The following is a 26,406-nucleotide window of genomic DNA, read 5'->3' as shown; positions in this document are numbered from 1 at the left end:
TTCAAGAACTGTAAAAAGAAAGAAAAAAAGCCACCAAGTGAACAAGTGAACAGGACGCTGTGTGTGGCGTAGTATGCCCGATGCTGATTGGCTGCAAATGGCAAAAAAAGTTGATTTGTTTTTTTGTTTTGTTTTTTTGTTGATTTGTGCTTCGCGTCCCACCGCTCCAAACGCATCATTCGCGCCGCCCCGCACGCAACCGCGCGAACTACATTGACTCCAATTCAAACGCGCGGCCAGAAACTCTCCCAAAGCAGTTGGTGTGAACGTAGCATGAACTTAGCAATACAGTAGTGAGGACGGATAATAGGCTAGCGATCTACCCACAATGCCTCTGCGATCGACCGGTCGATCGCGATCGACGTAATGGGCACCCCTGCTGTACAACATGTTGCAGTGTGTCTGTGAGAATTATTTGTGACAGTTTTGCGCTTTCACACCAAACTCATCGAAGGATGCCTTGATGGACCTCCCTTTGAGCACTGGGGGCACAGTTATTCAACTGAGCCGCCATTCAGTCCGCTTCCAGCTGCTCTACTGAGTTACAGACGGCGACGTTTCACGCCATCCAAAAAAAAAAAAAGATAAATGTTCTTTCGCCACCTGTTGTCTGAGTCCAAAAGGTTTTAATGCCTGATGGCTCCATTAGGGTGGATTAAACCATTAAAGCAGGGATTGCAACGCACTTTTGCATTCTTTTTTTTATTATTATTCCGTAAGACACTTTTTTAAAGTCAGGAAATAACTGAAATCCAGCTGGCAGCACATTGGTGGCCGACGAGGAAACTCATTTTAAGACTACGTCAACAAAAAAAGAATGTACAAATGTTGGAAACACAACAATATCAACGTCTTATTTATATTTATACATACAACATAACAGGCAAAATTACAAAGGAGCATTTGGACCATATTGGAAAGGGAAAAAAAAGGTTACACTGATGAGAGAATGAAATCATAATATTACAGGAATAAATTCCCTCTGATATAAGGGAAAAGCCCCAAATTAGACTTGTGAATGAAAACATGCAATAGTCTTGCTCTGGAGTCCTGTGATCAAGTCACTGGAAAATATCATGACTTTTTCCTGTGATGTGACTACTTTTGTAAACATTTTCTTGTAAATTCATTGTTTTATCCTCATGGTGGTTCTACTAATTTCCAATACATGTATTCCTTAATGTTACAACTTCATTGCTTTAATACGTTTTCTTTTTTCCTCATATCATAAACTTTAATTTTGCGACTTCACTATTGCAGAACAGCATTATGGTTTTTTTTCTCTTCAGTGAGACATTAATACTCCTTTGTACAAAATAAATATTAGACATTAAGAAAACAAAAAAGTAAACAGACAAAATCTGTGTGGTTTGGAAAGTTAAGTGTGTAAGTGTTTTATCTCCTGGGAAGAGCTGGCACACTCGGAATATTTGACATCCTCTTCCAAACAAATTTGTTCAATCTTGCTACAAAACCAAAAACATGACCAGCAAGAAAAGATGCAGCCAAGCGACTGTCGTGTGTATGTATTCGTGTGTGCTTCGATACGTTGTAGTGCAGCAAAGCCCTCAGAGTCACTCGCGTTCAGGTCGTGGTCTATGTGAGCCCCCTCCCACCTCGCTGGGCATTGAAATAAACCAAAAACAAAAACAAGAATGCCCGCAGTTAGGAGAAAAACCTGATTGACTTGTCTTTGGTTGCGTGGTCCACTTCTGGTCATTGATCATTCAAACACAAACACACTCACATGCGCGCTCGCACACACACACACACACACACACACACAAACTCCTTATGAGACTGTATATGTAGTCTCGCTCCTTAGTGATTCTTCTTGGTTTCCTAAACAAATGTGCAATTACCGTTCCTCTCGTTGAAGCAAATCAAAAAGTCACAACAACATCCACTCTGGGTCTTGTCCAAGAGGTTGGGACACCCCCTGTCCTCCTCTAGAGAAGGGAAGGTCAGTGGCGCCCCCCCTGTGGTGCTACGTTCTCTGCAAAGTGCAAGCAGTGAAAGAGTCTCTTGGGTGCCGCTTCCCCGCGAGCCGGCAGAAGGGACGGGGACGACCGAAGCGGTGCTCGGTGTTGAAGGGCACTGCACGACGAGCGCGCAGCCCGGCAAGGTGTGGGCGGCGTCGAGAGAGAGAGAGAGAGAGAGAGAGAGAGAGGGAGAGAGAGAGGGAGAGAGGGAGAGAGAGGGAGGGAGGGAAAGACAAGAGAGGAAAAGAGAGAGTGCAGTTGTGTCTCCGGGAAGAAAGACAAGTTGGTGGTTACACCTCCCTGTGGAAGTGGGAAACACACAAAGTAAGTCGAATGTAACAACTGATCAATCAGTCAATCTAAGCTACTCACAAAAAGTTTGGGATATTTCGGGTCAAATTTCAGGATGAACCTAAAAGGTAAAAAGCACCTTTGCTACACTTTTAAATGCATGTGTCCAAATGTTCACCATGTCAATACTTTTTGTACAACTTGATCTTTATTTTTATTTCCAAAAAATGTCCACCTCTTTGCCTTTCTGTGACTCTTCCAGTCTCTGTATCTCTGTTGCAACCTGCTGATGACACTTTCCACATTTCCCTCTGAGAACACCCTGTTTCAATCCTAACGATTGCAAAGTACTGATGATCAATTGTTAATTTTGCAGTCTTAGCCTCATGATGTCAAAAAGCACGATGAAGAGGACTGTTTAAATACCAATTCTAATTGATCAATGAAATGAATTGGTCCATTCATGGAGTAAACAGCTGTTGTGAATTTGGCTGAAAACAAAGTGTAAAAAGCACTACGACAAATAATTGAACTTTCATTCAATTCCATTCCAAAAGTTATAGATTGATTTACGTTCACCCGTCAACTCAATGAAGCTACTCAACTGACCTCAACAGTTTTTTGACACCAACATGCCACAAGATGGCACCATAGCAATACAGTTAGGACAAAAATGGGGGAAAGATTCCACTCCCCCTAAAAAAGGGGGAAAAAAATGCTAATTACGGGGGTTAACTATAGGGCATTTATCTTGAAATTTCACCTGAAACTTTTTGTGAGTAGTTTTTCTACCTCTGTAAATGAGGGCACTTACGATGCAGTGAGCGTAGAGTTGAGGACCAGAGTGGTGCGTATTCGATAAAGCTGTGCTAGCGTCAGTTTCTTGTGCTGGTGCGGCGGGGATTTCCTCGCTCTGGGCGACGTTTCTCCCAAATCGCCGCCGGCCGTGGGCTCGGACTTCCTCTTAGATTCCTCGTCTGTGACGCAAGGGCCGCCCTCGTCGAGGACTTCCCGGCGGAGATCGACAGCTAAGTCGGCGCTGTTTCTCCGGAGCTCCGACAGGCTCTTGCTGTGCGGCAGCGAGGATGCGTCCGTGTGCGACGGGTCGGCGCGGTTGTGCGAGGGCGGTGTTTTGGCGTGGAGGCGCTGCAGGAGGTTGTCCTCGGAGCGCGATAAGACCAGAGTGGACAGCTTCTGGAGGCAGTGGAGTCTTGACTGCACATGAGCCCGCCGTCGAGGTTTGCAGGGCTGGACCACTGACAACTGCGAGCCAAGCGAGGCAGAATCCGCCTCCTCCTCATCATCTTCCTCCTGTTCCCCCTCTGCCTCCTCGGTGCCATCTTCTTCACTTTGCGGGGGCTGAAGTTGTCTGAGGAGCGACTCTGGGGAGAGCGTACCGTAGGCACTGTCCATGGAGAGAGAGCGACACTGAGGGTCCAGCTCATCGCCCTCAGGATCCGCCTCCTGATCCACCTCAGAGTAAATGAGGGAAGAGGTCCTGCGGAGAGCTGCGGGCTGCTCAACTTCCGACAGGGTGGAGCCACCATCGGCTACGTCGGCATGTCCCTCGAGGCTAACGATGTCGGCAGAAGATGTCGATGTTGTTTGCAACTCTGCCAGATCGTCGACTTCCATCACTGACAATGTCTCAGTGGAACCATCCGACTGACTGAAAATTAACAGAAGAAAAAACGTCAGGTTCACTGAAGAGTCCCATTTAATCCAATTTGTTCATCATGTGCATTCAAAAAAACGACAGCGTTGACTAAAGTGCTGTACATCAATGAAAGTCATGAGTAACAAAACAAAAGCAGGAAATTGTCTTGGAGGTTCACAACAACCTGTACGTTTAGTTTCATTAAATAATCTCCAATGTTTACAAAATCATCTATGTATCTGAAATTCTTAATTGTCTTCTACAATTTACACACATAAAAAAAAAAAATTTGGGACACATAAATAGCCCTCTTTATCTCTAATGTTTACAAAAAACACACGTTAGGCTTGTCAAGGACTAAATTGTCTTCAATGTTAAAAAAAAACCACACATACTGGACTCTTAACTCGCTTCACAAAAAACCTGCAAATTTAAGTGCCGGTATATTGAAGAATCATTTTCAGTGTTTGCAAAAACTGTCATTAGTTCCATAATGATTAAGCCCTCTTAAAAAACAAGTACATTAGAATAAAATGTCTGACGCCTACTAAACACATATGTTTAGATTGATTGAAGACTACATCCATTGTTAACAAAAACATACACATACCGGCTCTGATGTTTACAAAACATGTTTGTTGGGTTTGCTGAAGACTGCAAATTGTCTTTCACGTTTACAAAACACGGATGTTTCGGTGCACTGAAGAGCAAATACTTCCCTATCTTTAGAGAAAACTTGTTCGGTTCAGAACACGTAATTTAGACATACGTTTAGGCTCAATGAAGACTAAAATCATTTTTAATGTTTCCAAAAACATGTAGCCGGTACATTGGACTATTGTGCGATTAAAATTGACAAAACATGCATGTTTCAGATCATTGAACACTATATAATATACAGTACTCTGCTTTGCCAATAAAAAAACATACATGAGATTTGTTGAAGACGACGTACGGTTCGGCTCCGATGTTTACAAAAGGGACGTAGGTTCGGTTCAGTGGCGACGTGAAAGCTGGCTTGACAACTTGACGCCATGTTATTTGGCATTCTAGTGTAAACATCTTTCCTCCAGTACCTTAAGTTATGCTGATCTTTGTGCCTCAGACACGGTGAACTCTCATTGGAATTGCTGCTCTCGTCTTCCTCATCCCGCTCTTCTTCACCCTCCGTGCAAGTAGTCTGCAGTCGGATAACTTCCTCTGTGCGGAGCCTTTGGAGTTGGTTCTGTCGTGTAACAAGAAAAGTTAGACAAAGTCACCTGACCGCTACACATCGGAAGAGAGGCAGAGAGAGCAAACCTGGACGTTGCAGATTGCCTCGATCCAGCTTCGCCCCTGGGGGGCGCTGTTGGCTTGGAACGTGTAGGCCCCCACAGCGCTCCTGAACTCGTTGATGTAGATGAGGATGAAGGAGCCTTCAGAAACCAGAGAGGGCAAAATGTTACATAGGCGGATTATTATTTGGAGATGGGAAAGGGTGTCCGGCCGACAACCTTCAAACAAACCGAACTGACTGTGGAACTCTTGAATCTTTTCTATGTGCGTACAACATAACACTGAAAACATTTTTGATTTAATATCCATTTGTTAATCCATCCATCAATTTTCTACAGCGCTTGTCCTCATTAGTGTCGCAGGCAGGGGCGGAGCCATGGGCGAGCCTGGGTGTGCACAGGCCCACCCAGATTGATAGACTGCCCACCCATTGAGATTCATGAAAAAATATGTACTTTTACATTTTTAGTGAATTATGAAATTATTTGTGTTTTTTTATTTGATTGAATATTAAGAATGGCATAATTGCGGTTGTCTAAGGAAGATCTGAACTTCATATTATTCAGTTTGTCATTTTGTTTGAATATACAATGTGTCGGGACAGGAGGATTGTGCGAAGTGAGAGAAATATTCAGGCCCACCCTGATATTTCCAAGCCCACCCATTAGCCACGTTCTGGCTCCGCCCCTGATCTGAAATCATTTGGTGCAAACCCAGATTAAGCAGTGTAGAAAAAGCATGAATTTTATTTTCCCAATTGGGCTGGGTAAAGTAAGAATAAAGATTTCCACCTCAAAACTACATTGAGGCTTTTTTATATTTCACAGGGGGATATTCTCTATGAAAGAGTGTGTCGCTGTCTGTAATAGATTAAATATATGTCATAAATATATATGTAATATATATGATTAAATATACGTCCATAAGAGCATTTCTAGTTGAAAGGTCGTGAGTTCACAAATCCAACTCCTGTTTTTGTTTAATTTTAATGGTGAAGGCATGTGTTGTATCCCTCAGCATTCACGCGTGTCACTGGCATCTCACCTGTGTCTTTCAACTCCTTGCAGACGACGTTGTGGATGAGGAGAGGCTGCCGGATGATTTTCACTTTCTCTACTCTCTTCACAGGCTTTGTGATGAGCAGCAAATCAGTGAAAAGGAAGCAGTAGACATCCATCTATAGTGAAGATAGTCAGTCAATAATAAAAAAATAATAAAAAACAACAACAACAAAGCAGATCGATTGAAAATTGGCTTTACCCGGCTGTCTTTGCCCTCCTTCATCCTCAGAGCGCCCTCCAGGTGAAGCTGTCGTGTCTCCTCGGCAGACGTTCCTCTCATGGGAGCCATGAGGTCAAAGTGGTTGAACTCCTTGAGGATCTAAGTGGGAATAAATGATAGAAGTCATGTATGTTTGGTTGATTTAAAAAAAAAAAATATATATATATATATTTTTAAAAAGTACGGTCTGTATAGTAATAGTACATGTGTTTGTCCTCACTTTGTTATTTTCACGCAATATTAACCAACTTAAAGTTTTGATAGAAGCTTGGGAGCAAATCTCTAAACGCTCTTGAACGCTAAAAGTGTTTGAGAGCTGAGAAACTCCGCCCATGTCCTCGTTCTGTGGAAGAAAGCCTTGGATGGATCGAAGGAAGTTATGGGTGGAGGTTTTTCGTACGGTCGTGGGCTTGTTGTAACAGAAGCTTGTTTGTAATGAGGACGGCTGACGGTGTCACATTAAACTACGGTATTTTAATTATTGACAGCAGTTTTAGCATACTTAACTAGTGAACATAGCGGGGTGCTGTTGTGTTGATGTGCGTTTGGAAACTCAGGCAAAATGCTGTTTTGTTGGGGGGGGTTTCTGAAAAATTGTCTTTTTAGAAATGCAGGGATTTCACCTGACATTGATGACAGTCACAATACATGAAATTTAAGCTGTCAGTACATAGTACAGTCCTTGTCCACGTTGACTATACAGCGAATTTTGTAACTTAAGTCACACCAATGCATAGAGGCATTTTTTTTTGTGATTTTGATGGCTCATTTTGATTTTGCTGATGAAAAAGGGCCATTCAAAGATCTTTTTTTTTTTTCATTTACCAATTGCGTCAAAACATTATTATTGAAATTGACTGCCAGTTTCATTTTCCTGAGCAAAAAAATACTTATAGTGACACTGTTAGTAAAAAAACCCACCACAGGCCCTTTAACATGTTAGAATTTGATATGTGTGTAGGCTACCCAGCTCTGCTGAGCGCAACCAATTTTTGTCCTCACCTTCTCTACCTCCTCGCTACTGCCCTCCACTGCCTCGTAGGAGTCAATGCGGGCAGAAATGGTGGCCAGCCTCTGCTGCTCCTGACGCTGGCGCATGTGTGAGTTGATGCTGTCGATGAAGCCCTCCACAGAGGCCACCTAGAGGCCAAGCATGATCATGTAGGAAGGCTGCGGGCTTGTTTCAATGCTAAATGTGTGATAACCGTGCAATCAACGTGCCCCTTACCATGCCGCCGATGACATCTCGGGCGGGCGGCTCATCCGTCTTCTTGAGTACGCTCTTCAACAGGAGGGGGTATTTGGTCAGCCGCTGGTGAGGTTTTGCCAACATGTCTGCCAACTTCAGACGGTTGCATTGCTTGTGCGTCTCTGCCCACTGTCATTAGACAAGGGCCTTATTACACACAACACGTAGGGACACACATACCATCAGAGGTTGTCACATTGACTCACAGTAACATAGGTCCTGAAGAGTTCATTGTCCCTGAGAAGCGCTCGCATGTTCTCCATGCAGCTTTCCTCCTCCATACAGTAGCGGATGTACGGCTTGAACCTGGAGGCGAACTAAGGCAAAAGCAAGAGTAGGCTCAGTACGCGCATGGTTTAGTGAGGGTAACACTATCGCTTGATGAAGAAATACAGTCGTTTCCCAGTATACAAGCATGCTGCATTGTTGGCTGAAGTATGCTCACTATGATATTTAGTATTTGGCTTCCTATTGATTTAAGGCTCTAAGGCAAGACATGATAGACTTGTTTTTATACTAGTTCACGAATTTGCTTCGCAGTCTGGACAAATACAGGAGTATGCCGATTGCAGTATTATTCTGGAATAAACAGCAACAGTATGCTGCTCGTTGCTGTGCCTACAGAAAGATTAAAGTGGAAGTGAATTCAAACCTTTTTTTTCCAATAATACGTTCTATGCAGGTCCGCTAGTTGAAACGAGGCATTCAGATTAATATTGTGTTTGTGGGAATATGAGCTAAGCAGCAAAATCTAGCCATCTCAGGGGGCTGCCATTTAGTGACTTTTGTCACTGAAAATGACATCACAGTTGCTCAGATAACGACCAACCATGGCTCAGCTTCAGAAAACAGGTGAGCTGCGATTGGTCGTTACCTGAGCCTTGAGCAACAAAATGGCCACCGCCCAAGATGGCTAAAAACGGGTGGCTTTTGCTGCTCAACTCATATTTCACCAACACAATATGAATGAGAATGCCTTGTTTCAACAAGTGGGCCTGCATAAAACATGTTCTTGGAAAAAAAACAAGTGTTTGAATAGCCTCCCTCTTTAAGAACAGTTCACTTGATGAAAGGATGAAAGCTGCTTGAGCAGATAGATCAAATGTGCTGACATGCAGTGAATGGAATGTGGCGATGCCATGTAAAGCAAGAAAAACATGAACAGAGGAAATGCACTGTGCGTTTCATTCAGATCAGCAACAAAGTCTTAAGACTCTTCACTTTTGGGCCTATTGTGACGAGGGATGAAATGTTAACGGAGAACAGTATACTGGTGGTGGTGATTTTGTATTTCTTTTTCCTATTAAACTTAAAATTTCTGGCAATGTTTCAGAGCATACCATCTTTTTTTTTTTTACATTTCTTTTAGTAATACCTGTATCATAAAACACATGGATAACTGCCATCTTGCATGTCTTATCCAATCATCAATATTGACATATTTGAAGAATGAATTTTAACAAGTCAGTTTCAGCTGGACTTACCAAATAATTGATTGAATTGAAAAATATTTCCTTTACACCACAAATGTACTAACCGTGACACACAATATTTAACTGCATCAGTGTGACTGTGAGGATGTGGCAGTGGTGCACTGGGGCGGGGCCTGTTCCAAGCTGCTACTTACCGTCCTGAATCCGTGCTGAAGGTCGGTGGGGTCAAGTAGAGCCCGGGCCTGCCTGGCCTTGTCTAACAGGGGGAGCATGACCTGATTCCAGAGGGCCGTGTGCAGACGCACAATCTCCTGGATGTTGCTGAAGAGCCGTGGGGGTTCCACCTCAGTGAGCAGGCCACTTTCCTGCAGGTTGAGCAGGCCGCACAGGAAGAGCTGGAAAGACATGAACACACTTAAAACAGTTGAAATGGATTTAGCTACCTGTGCGCTTCAAAAGGAAATTTTACTATGCCATTTATACATTTTTGCTATTTAAAAGCAATCTTCTGATCCTGGAAAGTAAATTCTGGAATATGTGCCTATGTGTAGACATTTATTTCACACTCCACATGCAAGACTCTGTTTAACTTTCTTTTTTTTTTTACTGTATCAAGGTATAGAAATACAATTGTGATATGTAGCAGAATTTTTTTAAGGAACAATTCAGTAGCAACGAGCATTCCAACAAAACATGTTGATTTTTTGTTGGAATGAAGATGTTTCTTGAATTCAAGTGGCATTTTTGTTGGGGTTTGCCGAGTTAATTCACATGGGTGGACGGGGTCCGACATGAATTCTTTAGCAATAAGGGTTTTTTCGGTGATACCAGTCTTTCGGTCTGAAACAAAAAATACACTTTTGAGCCATTGAGCCAAGGTCGCCGGCTGTGACCTTGTAATTTGGACTGACCCGTAATGGCCAGGGGCCACTGTTTCAAATCCTGATGGAATTGCAATGCACGGGATTCGCCTATGCACATGTAATATGTCAATTATCGCAAAGAGCAGAAAAGCACTGCATGTCAAAACTACTGTACGTTTAATTCATACATTGTTTAAAAGTCAAATCATCTGCATCGAGTTGCTTATGCTTCAGGGAGTTTTGCGGTGCGAAGGCCACTTTATGTTTTACGACTTCCAGCAAACAATGTCTATCTTTCTGTGTCTGTATGAACAGTGTCCCTCCTGCTGGACTCACGTCAGTGATGACTCGGAGTTTTTTAATGTAGGTGGCCTCGGTGTGTAGCAGCTCCCATATTGCCTCCTGTTGGTGGAATTGTCTCCTTGTCAAAGTCTAAAACACACAAACAAACAAAACACACACACAAACACACGCGAGTACACGTGAGTGAAAAAGGTCTTAGCATGAGGAGAGTGCGCACATCAGACGCTGTAAATTTACAGTGTGTACTGTAATCACTGCACAGGTGTATTACCAAAGCAATAAATGCTCTAGTCTGTCTGGCTATCTTGGTTAGTCATGCACTTGCAATTGCAATTGCAATTAACAGCAGTGCAATAATGGCTTGTAAACATTCTTCTGGGAAATCAGAGAAGGTAAAACGATAAGGAAGGAGTGGAAACCGGGAAGTCCGATTTTTCTCATGGCAAAATACTGTCAACAGTATCATAGTTTACAAGCAGTGGAAATATTACGAGCCTCTTTCCAGGTGTTTTGGGATGACAGTTTGTGGGTTATTTATGGTTTAAACTTAAGAGTTTATATGACTAAAATGCAGTAATCAAAAATTAACACTATGCAATTACAATCACTTATTTGGTGACCCTGGTATTTGGTGGGGGTCCACTGTACTGTAGTTATTAAAAGACTAGTGGATGTTTGCACCGTACCGTAAGAATGTTCATTTGTGAAGGGCAATATCCACCATCTCACTAAATAAAACATAAGCATTCCTATTTTCAAATGTGCTTAAAAAAAAAAAAAATCAACCATTATGTAAGATATTGACTTTTTTTGTAATTATTTTTTCATGATGGCAGCAGGACGCTATAGTGTAATGGCTACCACAATTGAGAAAACCCGCATTTGAATCTTGTCTTGTGCCCGCATGAGTGGAATTTCCATGCTCCAGCTCAGCCGATACTCGAATGAAGATAAGCTCAAGGGAAATAGATGGATGGATTATTTCTTATGATGCCAACAACGTGTGTATTCTCACCAAAAAGAAAAGGAACACCAATTAAGATTCAAGGTTGAAATATTAAAAAATGTAAGTGGGAAATTCCAAACAATTACAAAAAGAAAAAAACAAATGGGCATCGATTAAAAGAATATTGGGCTGAGCTAATAATGAATTTCATTAATGTGAAAAGCACAAGCCCGCGCCTCAAATTGCACACCGCAAACAATTAGGGGGCAGTTTCTGCTATTTGATGTAGGCCACAGTGGAGGGCTAGCACCAGACGAGTTAATATCGGTTCTTTGTGACGGACTTGATTTGGCAATGGGACAGCTATTCGACATCAGATTTGTTTAAATCACCTCAGCGTTGTCCAGCAACATTTGCCAGCTGTCCTCCAGGACCAGGTCGGGCTCCTGCTCGTCCTCCTCCTCCCAGGAGTCATGGTGGAAGGAGAGCTGCCGCGGCACCTTGGGCAACCCGAACAATGTGTACGAGTGCAGCTTGCTGTGGAGCTGCTCTAGTCGGTCCACGTCCTGTTGGGCACATGGTTCTACATTATCACAATGGAAAATGACGACGCAGGCAATTTATGTAATTGTGAAAATGAGTTGTGCGCAGGGAAAACCTTCTAACAATGGACTTTAAGGAGGGCTAGGGTAGGGGTCACAGATGCACGTTTGCTCAAAGGGATGTTTGCGTGTGGTTGGGGGCAAATTTAGAGGTGCAAAAGGTCCAGGTCCCACTGGAGGATCTTGGCCTCTGGGGAGCTTAAAGGGGCTGGACAGGGTGAATGGACACGAGCCCACCCCTGACAGGTGACTGACAGACAGTGTCGCTATCTGACATCTGTCACTGTGTGGGAGGTGAACTCACAAAGGGGTAAGACAATGTTTTTATGTGGCTTTGTTGCAATAAAGGTTGACTACTATTTAGGGCTCTCAGACACTTCCATCGTCAACTCTGTTAAGCTTTCTATTCTAAATGCTTCATATTTACACATTTGGATAGGTTACCGGTATTTATTCCCACATCAACAAAGTGGTACAACCAACACATAGCAGAAAGAAAACAAAAACATAACAGGAAAATTAAAAACCGTGTGAGACCAGCAGTCATTGTATTCATTCAATATTTGTTACAAACACTCGCTTGTGCTTTCACTTTGTCTAAATCTTTCTCAGGAAGAGGCAGAGTCATATCAAACTGATAACTCTGACAAGGGTGCTGATTTGTCAAACATTAACTTGCACCTCTGCTTGTGATATGACAACGTTATTCTCATAAAATGACCGCTTTATCATCGATATACCTCAGCTTGTCATATTTTGACAAAACAAAGAATCTGATATCATGGAGGTCGACAGAAATCAGAGAATATTACTGTTGAGAGTGAAATTCCAAGGAGTGATACAGTTTTAAGTTAAACAAGATCTCTAAACAATTAATTGATTATCAAAGTAATTATTGATTTGATAATCTATTAGTTGTCGATTAATCGTTGCACCACTACATACATGTAGTTTTAAAACAAGTAAATAGTGATCAATACATGCCTTGAGGTACTCTTATAGAAGCACCTTCTCATAATATGATGCGCAATAGCAGTAGCACTATTAAAGACACAATTTTTCATGGTAATAAATTTATGTACATTACAATGAGTTCAAAATGTGTTCCAATTTAAACTGAAAAACACAATGGCCTTCTACTGTTAAAATAACAACCGTGGTAGAGAAAATAACCAGTGTCTGAATGATTTTGTTTTTAACGTGTGGGACAACCAGTGCAGAACATTTCCTTTGACAACTCATTTGCAGAAGTGCTGGCAGGAAAATATGAGCCAACAAGATTTGGAGGGAAATGATCTCACCACCAGCACCTCTGACCTCCTCTCACTGTTGACTTACTACTGTTTTGTTGTAATGTTCTCTCTTAAGTACGTCTGGCCAACAAGCCACTAAAGCCAAAAAGGAAGTCTTCAAAGTCACATGGTTATCTCGTTCTGTTATTTTTTGAATTGCTGGCTACCTGAAGCTGCAATCGGTCGAAGGAGAAGCCATGACAGGTTTACCTTGCCGAAGGATGCCGCTGTGGCGTTGGAGCTGAAAAAGCCACTGAAGCGGCTGGCGGCTCGGTTCTTCCAGCTGTCAGGACCGGAGCCGACGCCGGGCAGCGAGCCACCCATCTGCCCGAGCGTATCCGGTGTGGGAATGTTCGTCTCCCCAAGAAACTCGGTCATGTTCTTCCTCCGCCGGGACTGACCCTGCACAAGTCAAGAGGACAAGAGCCAGTCTTTGTTACTTTGTTTTAATGTAGTTATTGACAAAAACCTTATACCTTAACTGATTGATGTACACATGTCAAAATCCGATGGCTACACAATAGTTTTCAATATAATTTACCTCGTGCTACACATGGTTACAAGTATCAGTTACCTATAAGATGCTATTGTTTGAAAAAACAAGCATACATACATTCAAGCCTACTTTAACATTTCAAGACATCAAACATACAAAATATTTGGGGAAAAAACATTTTCTTTTCTAGTGATAATCCCATCAGGGAAGAGTCCCTGGATGATTTACCTGACGGTCATAGGACAGTGATAATAAATGAAAATAAAAGAAGTATCAGTATTGCCTCCATCTTCTGGGAAAACAGAACTATTCCAGATGGATGAATGGAATGAGGGAAATACACAAAACATGGATACAAACAGGAAGTAGTCAGGGGAATTTGGCGTTCGAGATGACATCAGCAGAGCCATTAAAGCAGTCAGACACAAACAGGAGAGGGAAGGACGGCCACTTCCTCGCAGCGAATGCTCATTACATCACAGAAAGTTGCTCCATTCCAAGACTGACCACTGACACCCCCCCCCAACACCCCACCACCACTATTGTTACCCTGTCAGCATGCCCCGCCGTGCACCCTTCACTTTACGAGCACCAAAAGAGCAAACAAACAGGGACTGCCGCCGTATCTGAGGAAGCACTTGTTTTTTAACCGCCGCACTGTCACTGATGAGGAATCTGCCGCTGGGGGGGGTCAGCGAGAGAATTTCCCCCCCACCTTCAAATGTATACTCACATTCCACAACGTTGACACCAGCAATGGAACACATTGACAATTCCAAACGAATTCCTTTGCAGACGCAAACAAACACCAGAGACACGTTTGTGCTCAAAGCTGATTGGGTGAAGCCTTATGGTCAGACCCAGGAGGGGGGTCTGTGCTTGAACCACTGAGGTTTCAAGACCATGACCAATATTTCTGGGTTCTACCTTTACAAAAGACATTTGCTCAATGGAGAATAATAAGAAGATTGCTTTGGCTATGTACTTGCATGAAACTAAAAACGATATACCTTTCAAGTCAGAATACGAAAGTGTCAACAGTGACAACAATTATGTGTGTTAAGTGTTAAATCACTTATCAAAATTTTGTGGCAAAAACAGCTACGATTACTTACCAAAGTAGGTTATCTTTCACAATACTGCCAAAGAATAGTGTTCAAAGACGCTATGAATCAAAGACAAGGAATAAAAGACAAATAACTAACCAATGAAGAGAGAGAAATGGTGATTTTCTTTTTGAGGGCATATCTGGGCCAACCGACCATGTACTCCAACATGTCCAAAGTCTGGCCCGGGGGCCAAATGCGGCCCATGTTCAAATTCAAACAAAATATGCATATATAAAAAAAAAAGCTGTTTTATATTTCACCACCAGATGTTAGCAGACCTGCGCCTGCCCTCTTAGGGGCTTTCGGAAAAACGTTCTGAGCGCGCTCTGCCTCTATGTAAACACCTCTCTTCTCAAAGTTGTGTTAGGTGTCAGAGTGAACACCTTGCTGTTATCTTTTGTGTGGCCCTTTCCAGTCCATTTCTAAAATACAGACTGTAGTAGCGAAGAAAAAGAAGGTTGAACAAAAGGGTCCGTTACTTCCAGGACAAGTGGAAACTGTCATATTTTTTTCACTGAAATACAAAACAACTGTGTCTGCCGAGTTTGCCAAGAGACTGTGGCTGTTTTCAAGAAATTCAATATCAACAGCCAGAGAAACAAGCAAACTACGACAAGGTGACTGGTAACAAATGCCGTGAAAAATTTAAGCAACTTGAAGCTGAATGGTCGGCCCCCCACACATTTTCACACGGAACTTCTTCCACTTTGTCTGGAGGAAGAGTAAAGACATTCAGTACAGTGAAGTGAAGATGAAAACCACTTATGATTTGTTTGAATAAACCAAGTGCGACAACCATGGCATGTCAAAAACCGAAGCTAACTTACACTTCCTGTCCCACGCATTAATCACTGATAAATTATGAGAAAAAAAGATTTTAACAAAAAGGACTGGTTGTCCCAAAGTCAAATGTGCTAGGTGTTCTTTGATGTAACTTGAATTTATATAACTTAATAATTATGTCATCAACTGCAGCTGTTAGAGGAATCATTTTGGTCATCCAGCTAATGCTCTCCTCTCCTGAGAGTTGGACTAAACACAATCTATTGATTTCCGTTGGGTTCAGGGTACACTGTTGAAGATAACGATGCAAACAAAGCCCTCTCTTAAAAAATAAATAAACCATAATGAGGAAGTGGTATTTAGCTTCATTCTGCACTCACCATTGAAGCCAGAGGCATGTCAAAAGTAACAAAAACCATTCTGATCCCTCAAATGGACTCATGGGTCGCAGCTCATCCTGCAACCAGCTTCTGCTCTCTTTCAGTTTTCTCTTTTTAAACCCTGTCCTGCATCCAGTCGACTCGCCGCACTCGTCTACCTGCAAGGTTAACGTCCAGTTGGAGGGGCCGCGGGGTAATGCCGTTCCTCCGAGGAGTATTATTTTCCCGAAAAGGGGGACGCCCAGGCTGTGTTGCGAAGCTCCTGGCCGCTTGCATATCATGCGGACACTGGCATGAAGTCATAGCAACCAGGAGGATCCTGCCTTATTGTGTTGGCCAGGAAAGAGGACGGAAGGCAGCAGACCCCTGCCCCCTCACCTCCCACCCAAGAGAAGAGGGTGATTTGAATATTTGGAGGCAGAGCTTCAAGGCAAGAGCTTGCAGTGCGACTAAACAATGGTGACTTGAACTTCTGTTTGAAAACTGATTCTTGAGTCCTGGATTTATTTGAAAATTTCCCCACTGTGGGATCAATAAAGGCATTCTTATTCCTTACAGCATCATGTCAACCAAAGATGCTTGCTGAAATGGCAGTTTGTTTGCATGACAACCTGAGCTTGTACGAGTCTTCATTTCTTTTATCTTCAATAATTTTTAGTGAACACATACTCTATTTGTGTTTGTGTGTATCATATTTAATTACAAAGCAAATTGATGGAGGACACTTCTCAGCAGCGCTGTGTTTTGGAGAGTTCTGGAAATGTCTTTTGTTTTTCATGTTTTCTCAACAAATTTAAAACGTTTTTTTTTAAAAAACAAAAACATTTCCTGTACAGTTTTATGAGGACTGCAGTTTGACCATGGAGCAGATTATTCCATTTGTATGATTTACTTCCATTTCTTTCAAAATATAGCTTATTAAATGTGGCCAATCAACAACTCTCAGGTTATGTTCACTCGGCTAACGACCTTAAAGCATAACCAAGAGCATGCATTGTGAACCTGTCATGCCTGACATCGAGTAGAAAATGTTCCAAGCTCCCCACACAGCCACAAAGCCTCCATTTACAGTGGGAAAGACGAGGGGACCTTCCAGGTTAATGATATTAAACCTCGCTCTCAGCCTTATCTTATCAATGGCCATTTGTGGAAGTTACCTTGGCCGAGAAACGGGAAAATCTTTACATGGGAGAGGACTGTATGGTAATAAGCAAAGGAAGAGGCTTCCCCCTCCCCACCACTGATAACAATTCTCCTTGATCAAGGCAGGTTTGATTAACGATGGGAAAACATTGCGACCTTCCAGCAAGAAGGGGTCCAGCACCTTCTTGTGGAGACGAAGGCGAACCTTAAAACTCGGCGGGACAGGGCTTTTTCAGTGGTTGGCCCCAGACTCTGGAATGCTCTACCCCTCCATATTCGAACGGCCTCCTCAGTCGAGTGTTTTAAGTCTCGTCTTAAGACCCACTTTTATTCTCTGTTTTTTAACACTGCGTGAATTGTGTGGTCCTCAGTGTGGTTTAATTTCGTTTTATGTATTTATTTATTTTTGTTGTGTATTTATTCTATTACTTTATATATTCATTTGTTGTGATGTCACACACACATGTGCAGCACTTTGTAACAGCATTGTTTTTTTTAAATGTGCTATATAAATAAAATGGATTGGACTGGATTCCTGAACGCTTCAAAACACACACTAGACACTGGCCTGCACAACTATGCCACATGCACAACCAGGAAATGGATGTGACAACAAATCCCCCGCTGTGAACACATGCTTCACACTGAAGAGGTGTAAACTGTTTACATGGAAAGAGAAAAATTGAGTTATCCTTACTGAAACTGGACTTTAAAAGATACATACAAAAAAATCCCAAAGTTGGTGTAATGCACATTTGGATAGTGTGTTTACAACTGGATTTTTTTTTTTTAGCATGTAAACATCTAATAGAGAACAAAACTGATTCTGATCCGCAGAAGTTTATATATTGGGAAATAGACTACAAGAAGCTGATGGTCCAGAAAGAACTTAAAGTGCCCACTAGTTTCAAAAAGGCATTCTGATAAATATTGCGTTCGTGGAATATGAGTTAAGCAGCAAAATCCACCCGTTTTTAGCCATCTGAGGGGGCGGCCATTTTGTCACTTCTGTCAATTGCAAATCACAGTGTCTCAGGTCTCAGGTAACAACCAATCATAGCTCACCTGTTTTCTGAAGCTGAGTCATGATTGGTCGTTATCTGAGCCCTAAGCATCTGTGATGTCATTTTCAGTCGACAGAAGTGACAAAATGGGCGGATTTTGCTGCTTGACTCATATTCCACAAATGCAATATTAATCATAATGCCTTATCTCAACTAGTGGGCCTACACACAACATATTCTGGGAAAAAAAAAGGTTTGGGTTGACTTCCCTTTAGAACTGATCATGTGCATGCAATTTCTAATAGACTTAAAGTGCACAGTATATGGTCTACAGCCGTTCACTTATAGCAAGTTCACAGCATGTCAGATTTATTTATTTTTTTAATTGTACAGTAGTATACAATGCAAATACTCAACTGCACGTCTCTGGTAAAGTAAAGATCGAAAGCTCATTGAATATAGCCAACCACCGCTAGTAAGAACGAATTGTAATCCATAACTGGTGGTATAGATAAAGGGAGGGTGGCAACAGCCACCTGGTGCTTTTTTTTTCCCATCGCTTTATTTGAAATGGGAATGGGACAAATGGGAACAAAATGAAGCAATCAAAAGCACGTTCGGAGCACACCTGTCGGTAACCTCACACCGTCACCGTACACCAAAGTGAGTAATGCAACAGCCAGGAAATAGACGGCCAACAATATGTCTTCCTACGTCAATTTCCACATCACTCAACAGGGCAGACCCGCCTTCAGAAGTCATATTTACCTTCAAAGTCATAGTTACAATTTTGTAGAATGTATGGACGGTGACCCCATGTGGACCAAAATAAAACCTGCACCTCATATGCATACACTATATTGTTGGATGGCATTTAAACTATATATCAATAATACTTTAAATACTTGGTCGCTACTTCACGAATTTTCTCGATAGCAGGTGTCGTCTGGAACTTAACCCACACAATCAACGAGAAATCATTTTGAACATGCTTGCAGTTTGTCACTAGCTACATAGTTATTGGGCGCTGTGACCAAAGAAGTTCAACACTATGAAAAGCTAGTGTGGACGCCATTTGGAATAGAAGGAGGTCCACAGCACTGTATAACTGGTCAACCAGACAAAGGTCAATACTAAGAGGTCGTAAGGGGTCATAGTGCCACCTATTGTATCTGAGTTGGACACACTTCAAACAATAATTTGTATTCTCTCTAAAGCATCTATGGAACAATGCAGGTAGTTTAAATCCTAGAATTTGCCAAATTTGATCAAATTGGGGCAGTAGAACCTCATCTGTAAGGACTTGGGCTTTGGACCGTACCGCTGCGGACAGAATTGTAAAAATGGGAACGAGATGTTAGAGGGATGCAAGTCTGCCTACTGGCTACAGTCAGTGCCCACCATCCCCCAAAAGATGCAGCACTGTTTGTGCGCCCTTTCACTTTGACATCAAGACATTATATATACAGCAGAGTGCAAGTAGAATTTCCGCTTGAGGGATTTGTAATCAGTAAAATAAATATAAAAAAATTAATACTGCTGAATACTGACTGTTAATGTTGTCACACAAATGTGGCGATAAACAGAAAATGTTGACATGAGTCAAACAATAGGAAAAATGTCTTTCAGATGACAACAGGGCTTTTGGAGATGCACATTTTTAATAATAGGAACTTAAAGTGAAGAGGTTTTTCAAAACAATTGTGTCATTTTTTTCCCGTCTTAAAACCTTGTGAAGGTCAAGATAATAAACTTGATCGCGTTTCGCAAAGGGAAATGCACATTTACTGTGGCCCGCGGAGAAACATTAAATTCTTTACACAGATATATGCTGTATTCAAAGTAGCTCTTGGATAACTCCAAGATAAGCCCTATTGATATGCATCTGTGTTGTGACATTGCCAACTAACTCATTTACGAAGGTCTACATGAACAGGTTTTGACGTCCTCGTCTGTAGATGAAACTTCTCAAAAAAGCTACAAAATAAAACTAACTCCCCTTGATTGTCTTGTATAAACACACCTAAAATAATCTTTAGCGAGGTTCACTGCCTCTCACCTGACAGTCATTTGTTTGGTTAACCTCCGGCGGCGGTGACTCCGGGATCTCCAGTTGAAGAAGGTCCCAGCTGTGCCATGACGACAAACGGCTAAAGCGCATAATTCAACCACGCAAAAAAAAAAAAAATATATATATATATATATATATATAAATAATTCTCTCAGAGAGACAGGGCACAGAATAGCAGGAGTAGTTCAAAACTGATACTGCAGCCAGTGGGCTGCCTTAACGCGACCTGATCCTGCAGGTACGAAGTGCTACAGGCCGAAGGTCACACATGCAGTCATCTCCACCTAAGGGCGTCAGGAGATCTCTTTTGTGCTACAGCGCACACACAAAACACAACCAAACACACACACTTCCACTGCTCCACCCACAACACACAGTCGGTATATTAGAATACACTGGACCTTTGCAGGTTCAATTCAGCTCGAGAGAAAGGTGAAAGTCCTTCGAGAATGCACCTGAAATCTTTCACTGGGACTGGTTGACAAAGATCATTTTTTCCCCCACTCAGAAACATTAGCAAGATGCATCCATTTTGTTTGAAACAGGCTTTAAAAATTCCTTTTCAAAAGAAAATTCAATTAAAACGGTTTACAATTTACACAATTTTGAATGTCTTTGTGTTTTTTAATACCTATGCTGACAAACGATCCTGCAGACTTCATCTCAACAAAATGTTTAAAATTGTTACACTGAAACGCATACAATTTGTATTTGATCATTTTTACTATTTACCATAGCCATGAAGAGGGAAACTGAGCTGCAAAGTGGGCATTTCTTAAGTATGTCTTATTAAAGCACTCCCTGATACTTGTCACTCTATTAACAAACTATATTGACAGTATTAGACAGCATCTCACTAGAGAGTGAGTCAGATCAAACGCCGCCAAGAGGTCACATGTGACCGACACTCAGTCAGCCATTGACATGCAAAACCATCCGGTGCTAGCCAACATGCAACCTAACGCTCCCATTGTGAGCCATCAGACAGGTCAGATAGTGGCTGTCGAGCTATAGAAACAACATGAAGCGGTTTCAAGAGTCAACTGCACAGTTTGGAAGCGAGGAAGTCAATGAAGACAACAGCTTTACACACAAACAGAAAGAAAAAAAACAAATACAATATAACTGCAAAGAGAGTGCGTGAATACTTTCGTTCGTTTGACACACCCGTCTATGTCTTATCACTCACGTTAACTTTACACAGTCCTGAAGGCTTTTGGAGGATTTTTGAAGTAATATTTCCAAAGTGCAGACAACATTCTGAAGTAACGGAAACCACCTCCAATGCCTGTACAGTAAAACTACAGCGGTGTTTAACCGGAGCCAGGAAGGGAGAATTTTTGGACATTAGTTTATGACAAATTTTCAGAGCCTAAATCAATTTAAACTGATTTTTCTTTGAAACAATTTCAGAAAATGTCCCCTTTTTCAGGGGTTAGTGTCCTCTTAGAATGCTTCTACAGTTCTCACTGGTCCCTTGACAATTGCTATTTTATAGACTCGGTGGAGCGTGACAGTGACAGTGTTGTTGCCACTTACGTTTTATAAAGGGGACAAACTACCAAAAGAATAAGTGCCTAGCTAAGTTTATAGACTGTAATACTTGCACTTTCCCTTCTTGACAAAAAGACAAGTCAGGGCCTGTGGTATTTGTTTTCCACAGTTTTAAATGTTATTTCACTTACCTTAGTACTATACATATAACACCGGGGGGAAGAGGGTAGGGGGGTTGGTTGGCTACAAGAGTCAAAAGTGTAGTTACAGAATCAAGTCAGAAATGTGACAGGGGCTCTTGCTGCATTTAACTGTGCAGGCAAACTTCATTAGATTGATGTACAAGCTCACCCATTTTGGGGTAATGAAAAGCAACCAAGAATTGAAGGGTAGCCAATGTTTATTTTGTAGTATTAGAGAGATGAAAACAGTTAACATTACATTCAAGTAAGGCTGAAGCTTGTACAAAATAAGGCAAAAGACAGCATGGAAAGGTGTGTAATGAAACTTGCTCGTGAATTACCCCAGATACACATGTGGCATTTCGTAGTCATTTTAAAGATGTTGATTTAGTGCCAGCAAATCATTAATTAAGGCTGTGTTTTGGCAAACCTGTTGGTTTAGGAAGATTTGAAATGAGTTTCATCTACACCCAAGCCAAAGTCATTAGATTCAACTAATGTTTTTTGGATCTCTAAGCTAAGATGGCTGGGGGCCACGTCAATATTTAAATAATATATTACATAAGCGTATTAACATTTTAATAGGCCCTAATCTTTCCTGATTACAATGGTAGTGTGTTAAGAATTTAAATGGTGCTTAAAGTAGTTAGAGGCATAATTAAAGGACGACAATCTTGTTCTGGAAAGTCAAGTCATACACTACGGTATAACACCCTCTTCCAGGGCCTACTTTTGCTATCAGAACAATGTTATTCAACGTACCGGCAACACGACAACACGACGCCACTGGTACTTTATTGCAGCACCACTGTCTTTTAGAAATAGTATTCTTCATCAATATAGCTCAGCTTTGCAGATTGGGGCCTTGTCTTTGACCATTTTCTTTCATTTCCACCTCAGATTTTCCACTGGATTGAGATCCGGACTATTTGCAGTGCATTACGTTGACATTATATGTATTTTTTTAAGGAAAGATTTTGCAGTTTTGGCTCTTATGGCAAGATGCATTATCACCTTGAAAAATGATGTCATCGCCACACATAATTTTAATTGATGGAATCTTGACGTGCAGCCCCATATCATCAATGACTGCAGAAATGTGCATATTTTCTTCTTCTAGTCATCTTCCAGTCAAAGATCTCATTGGAACGGCACCAGCCAAAAGCGCCAGAATCATCACCTTGCCCAATGCAGATGTGTGATTTATCACTGAATATGGCTTTATCCAGTCATCCACAATCCATGATTTCTATTCTTTAGCCCACTATCGCCTGTTTTTTTTTTCCCCATGTAGGTGTTAGGGCTGGCTTTTGTATGTAAATCTAATTTCTTTCAAGAGGTTTCTTACAATCCGATCACAGACATTGACTCCAGTTTCTGCCCATTTGTCGCCACCTCATTTGTTTTGTTGTTCATTTTCTATTTTCAAGACATGTTGTTTTACGCTTGCTATCTTGATGCTTTTGAGGTCTTCCTTGGTCTAGCAAAACGCTTCCCTTTTTACAACTTTCTCATTTCGTTTGTACTTGCTCCAGGTTTTAGACGCTGCTGATTGGAAATAACCCACATCTTTTGCAACATTCCATGATGTTTGACCTTCTTGAAGAAAATTGATATTTTTCTCCTTTTTTTCAATGGACATCTCTTGCGTTGGAGCCATGATTCATGTCAATCCACTCCCCAAGGTGTGAGCACTCTTATTGAACTTCTAACTTATCAGCAGATTCAATCTGATGCAGGTTCCAGTAAAGCACATACCGGTAGTGTTTGACTGTAAACTGTTGATTTAGTTACTTATTACAGACAAGTAATAGTTGCACGTGAGGTCACTTTTAAAACGTTACATCATTGCTTTTATAGGAACTATAAAACAGTATTGGTGGAACGCGTCTTTCACCATCAGAAATCTCAACTGAAGCTCCTCTGTTGGAAAATATTCATCCAGCTCATCAAAACCTTGAAAGAGACAATAACATGGAGCATGTCAACTATGATGGAGTAATTATATATACAGTATGTAGCCCCAAAGGCTACCAAGTAGACGGGTTTCAGCAAAGCCTTATGGTTCCATAACAAGGATGATTAGTTATTTATTTGTATTTATTTATTTCAATTGATCTTGTATACCCTAATAAACAACGTGCTTAAAAAAGACCTACCAATTACTTAGATCCAGGCTGACATGTCAAAAACGGTGCAGTGTGTGCCAAACAATCACTGAAAACATCCAAACAAACCTTGGTGGAGATAACACCAACATAATGGGCTGTCAGACGTACCACTGCCCATAGATTTGACTATAAGACTGATATTACTCTTCCTACAGCCACAGTCAATGAAAATTCAAAGAATTTGCTTACATAATATTTAGTTGTTTTTCCACTGTCGCCACTAACGGAGAAACGGTACTTAAATGTCAGTACCGGTAAATACGGTTCAGTTTATGGTACAGGTCCAATTCCGATTTGATGCCTAAAAAAGACTATTTTGTCTTATTTACACATATATTTCAAGTGACACATATCCAGTATGGCTGTGTTTACATTCATTCAAGAGCAGAAACAATAATTACAGGTAATAAAAAATTTAAATGCTACACACTGTTCAGTTGGCCTAGGTGACTCTTGTTCCCTCTTGATCTGAGAACGACATCTGTATCACAGTACTCCACTAGCTGGCATTTTTTTTTTTTTTTTTTAACTTATTTAGTGGTTGACACCTCTAACATAGCATTATTTACTAGATTTAACCGTTTATGCTTTATTACAGTCAAATTTACAGCGGGAGTTAAATGTCTTTATTTGTATTGTTTGGGCAAACACAGGTGTACCAATCTGTGAACTGTATTTCGATGATGACAAGCTCGCATTGAAGAGGTATGTCCAATCTGTGTGTTGACGCTGCACTCGCATTGGCACATATCCGATACATATCAGATTTCTATACAGGGCTGATTCCTACCTGATCCCCCCCCCCTTTTTCTCTGTTTACACAGATATGACACACTTGAGAGGATAAAATGTGAAATGTGTTGCTTGAAACCATGCACAGTCTAAATCTAGCCTGAGATATAAATGTGGATAAAAGAGATTCAAATGATGGTTTTGGATGGACGACCTGGGAGGACAAAAAGAGTACACGTGTAGATTTTGTGTAACATTGCCAACTACTGTATCGGCCTACATATTATAGCATTTTTTGTGTTTTTGCAGGGTAGGAAAGTCGTTTTAACAACTAACTTTGTCACCTCTATGTTGAAACAACTCCTGACTGTATGACTGCGGTAGCTGTCAAACAATGACTACCCAACAGTTTACCGACACAAAGACAATGACATATCCCATGATGCAACAGGAGGTCTGACGCTACAGAGATCAAAAAGACTTCCTTAGCAACAGAGATGTTTGTTTTTGTGCGCGTGAGCATTTGCTGAGTAACTTTCCAGACTTGTTTCTACAGCTGTTAAGAAAAATAGTCAAACCGTTTTTCCTCGCCCAACTCAACACAGACATCAACACCTACGCACACCTCGTGTATCATCAGTCTTGCCTGATGGCACCTGTGGCAACCAGTTTGAAGCACGTATGCCCACATTTCAAACATTTCTCTTATGACAAGAAACTCCTAAACAATGATTTTGTTGTTTTGAAAACACAAGCAAGAAACTGAGTACTACTTTGAGTTGGTGTTTCACACTGATTATTAAACGTCTTTTGCCAATTATTATGTTTCAGGTTAAATACAGTAAGTACAGTATACTACTAATAGGCCTTATGTCAACTTAACAGATAAACAGGGTTAGTGTTTGACTAAACTTGAGTGGTAGTTTATTCACTTGAGAGGTATGTTATTCCTCTTTTTTTGAATGAGTTGATGTATTATTATTATAATTATTATTAATCCAAAGACTGAATCTTCCCTGATACAACATGTGTATGTGCAGCCTATTTATTCTTTCTCATGGCCAGCAGAGGGGGACTGGATTCAAGGGACGGAGGTGCCTTCTCAATACTGCTAGGAAGCGTTTGTTATCGTACTTAATGACAATAAATAAATAAATAAATATATATATATATATATATATATATATATATATATATATACTTTTTTTTTTTTCTAAGACAATTGTTGATGACTGTGCCAAATTTTGGGATGTTTCTTCCTTAATTTCTTGTTGGGCCATTTTAGAAGGGAATTTGTATGTAAAAAAACATCTTTTACGAGACTAAATTATGTTAATATGCACTCATACAGAGCTGCATTTGTGAGATGTTAAGTTGTTTTTTTCAATTGAGCCAACAAGTTAGCATTCAAGGTTACATAAATCAGTACAGTGGTGTTGCTACAGTTTGCAAATTGGCCTAACTCAAGTATAGTAATTTGAGCTTTAATGCTAAATCTAATCAAAAGCGACATGCTGGAAAATGGAAGCGAGTTGTTCATCTTCAGGAAATAGAACTCCTGGCCGGTGTGACAAGGGTCATTAGGTCCCATCAACTAGATGACTCGACTGTCCTACTTCCATGCAGCCAAGCACATCAGAGTGAAGCAGGAAGTGGACTTTAAATGA

At 41.2% G+C, this 26,406-nt stretch overlaps 1 protein-coding gene across 3 annotated transcripts in view; it reads right to left on the bottom strand.

The window, feature by feature from the left end:
- Positions 1-683: 683 nt before the first annotated feature.
- The window catches only part of plekhg5b (pleckstrin homology domain containing, family G (with RhoGef domain) member 5b), a 65,623-nt gene continuing 39,900 nt past the window's right edge, over positions 684-26,406 (bottom strand). For all 3 annotated transcript variants that reach the window (XM_086025656.1, XM_086025665.1, XM_086025674.1), the window contains 13 exons: positions 13,385-13,576; positions 11,673-11,846; positions 10,368-10,463; positions 9,363-9,563; positions 7,942-8,052; positions 7,715-7,864; positions 7,489-7,626; positions 6,466-6,585; positions 6,250-6,382; positions 5,230-5,345; positions 5,007-5,155; positions 3,088-3,942; positions 684-2,282 (listed from right to left, as the gene is read on the bottom strand). In XM_086025656.1, coding sequence (XP_085881782.1) covers positions 2,273-2,282; positions 3,088-3,942; positions 5,007-5,155; positions 5,230-5,345; positions 6,250-6,382; positions 6,466-6,585; positions 7,489-7,626; positions 7,715-7,864; positions 7,942-8,052; positions 9,363-9,563; positions 10,368-10,463; positions 11,673-11,846; positions 13,385-13,576 — 2,445 coding nt within the window. In that variant the 3' untranslated portion in view covers positions 684-2,272. The remainder of the gene's footprint in view (positions 2,283-3,087; positions 3,943-5,006; positions 5,156-5,229; positions 5,346-6,249; positions 6,383-6,465; positions 6,586-7,488; positions 7,627-7,714; positions 7,865-7,941; positions 8,053-9,362; positions 9,564-10,367; positions 10,464-11,672; positions 11,847-13,384; positions 13,577-26,406) is intronic.

The sequence above is a fragment of the Filicampus tigris genome, chromosome 1, assembly GCF_054856515.1.
Source record: "Filicampus tigris isolate MCC_2025a chromosome 1, RoL_Ftig_1.0, whole genome shotgun sequence".
Classification (NCBI taxonomy): domain Eukaryota; kingdom Metazoa; phylum Chordata; class Actinopteri; order Syngnathiformes; family Syngnathidae; genus Filicampus; species Filicampus tigris.
Note: the sequence above shows the minus strand (reverse complement) of the source record. Positions and strands in the feature narration are given on the sequence as shown.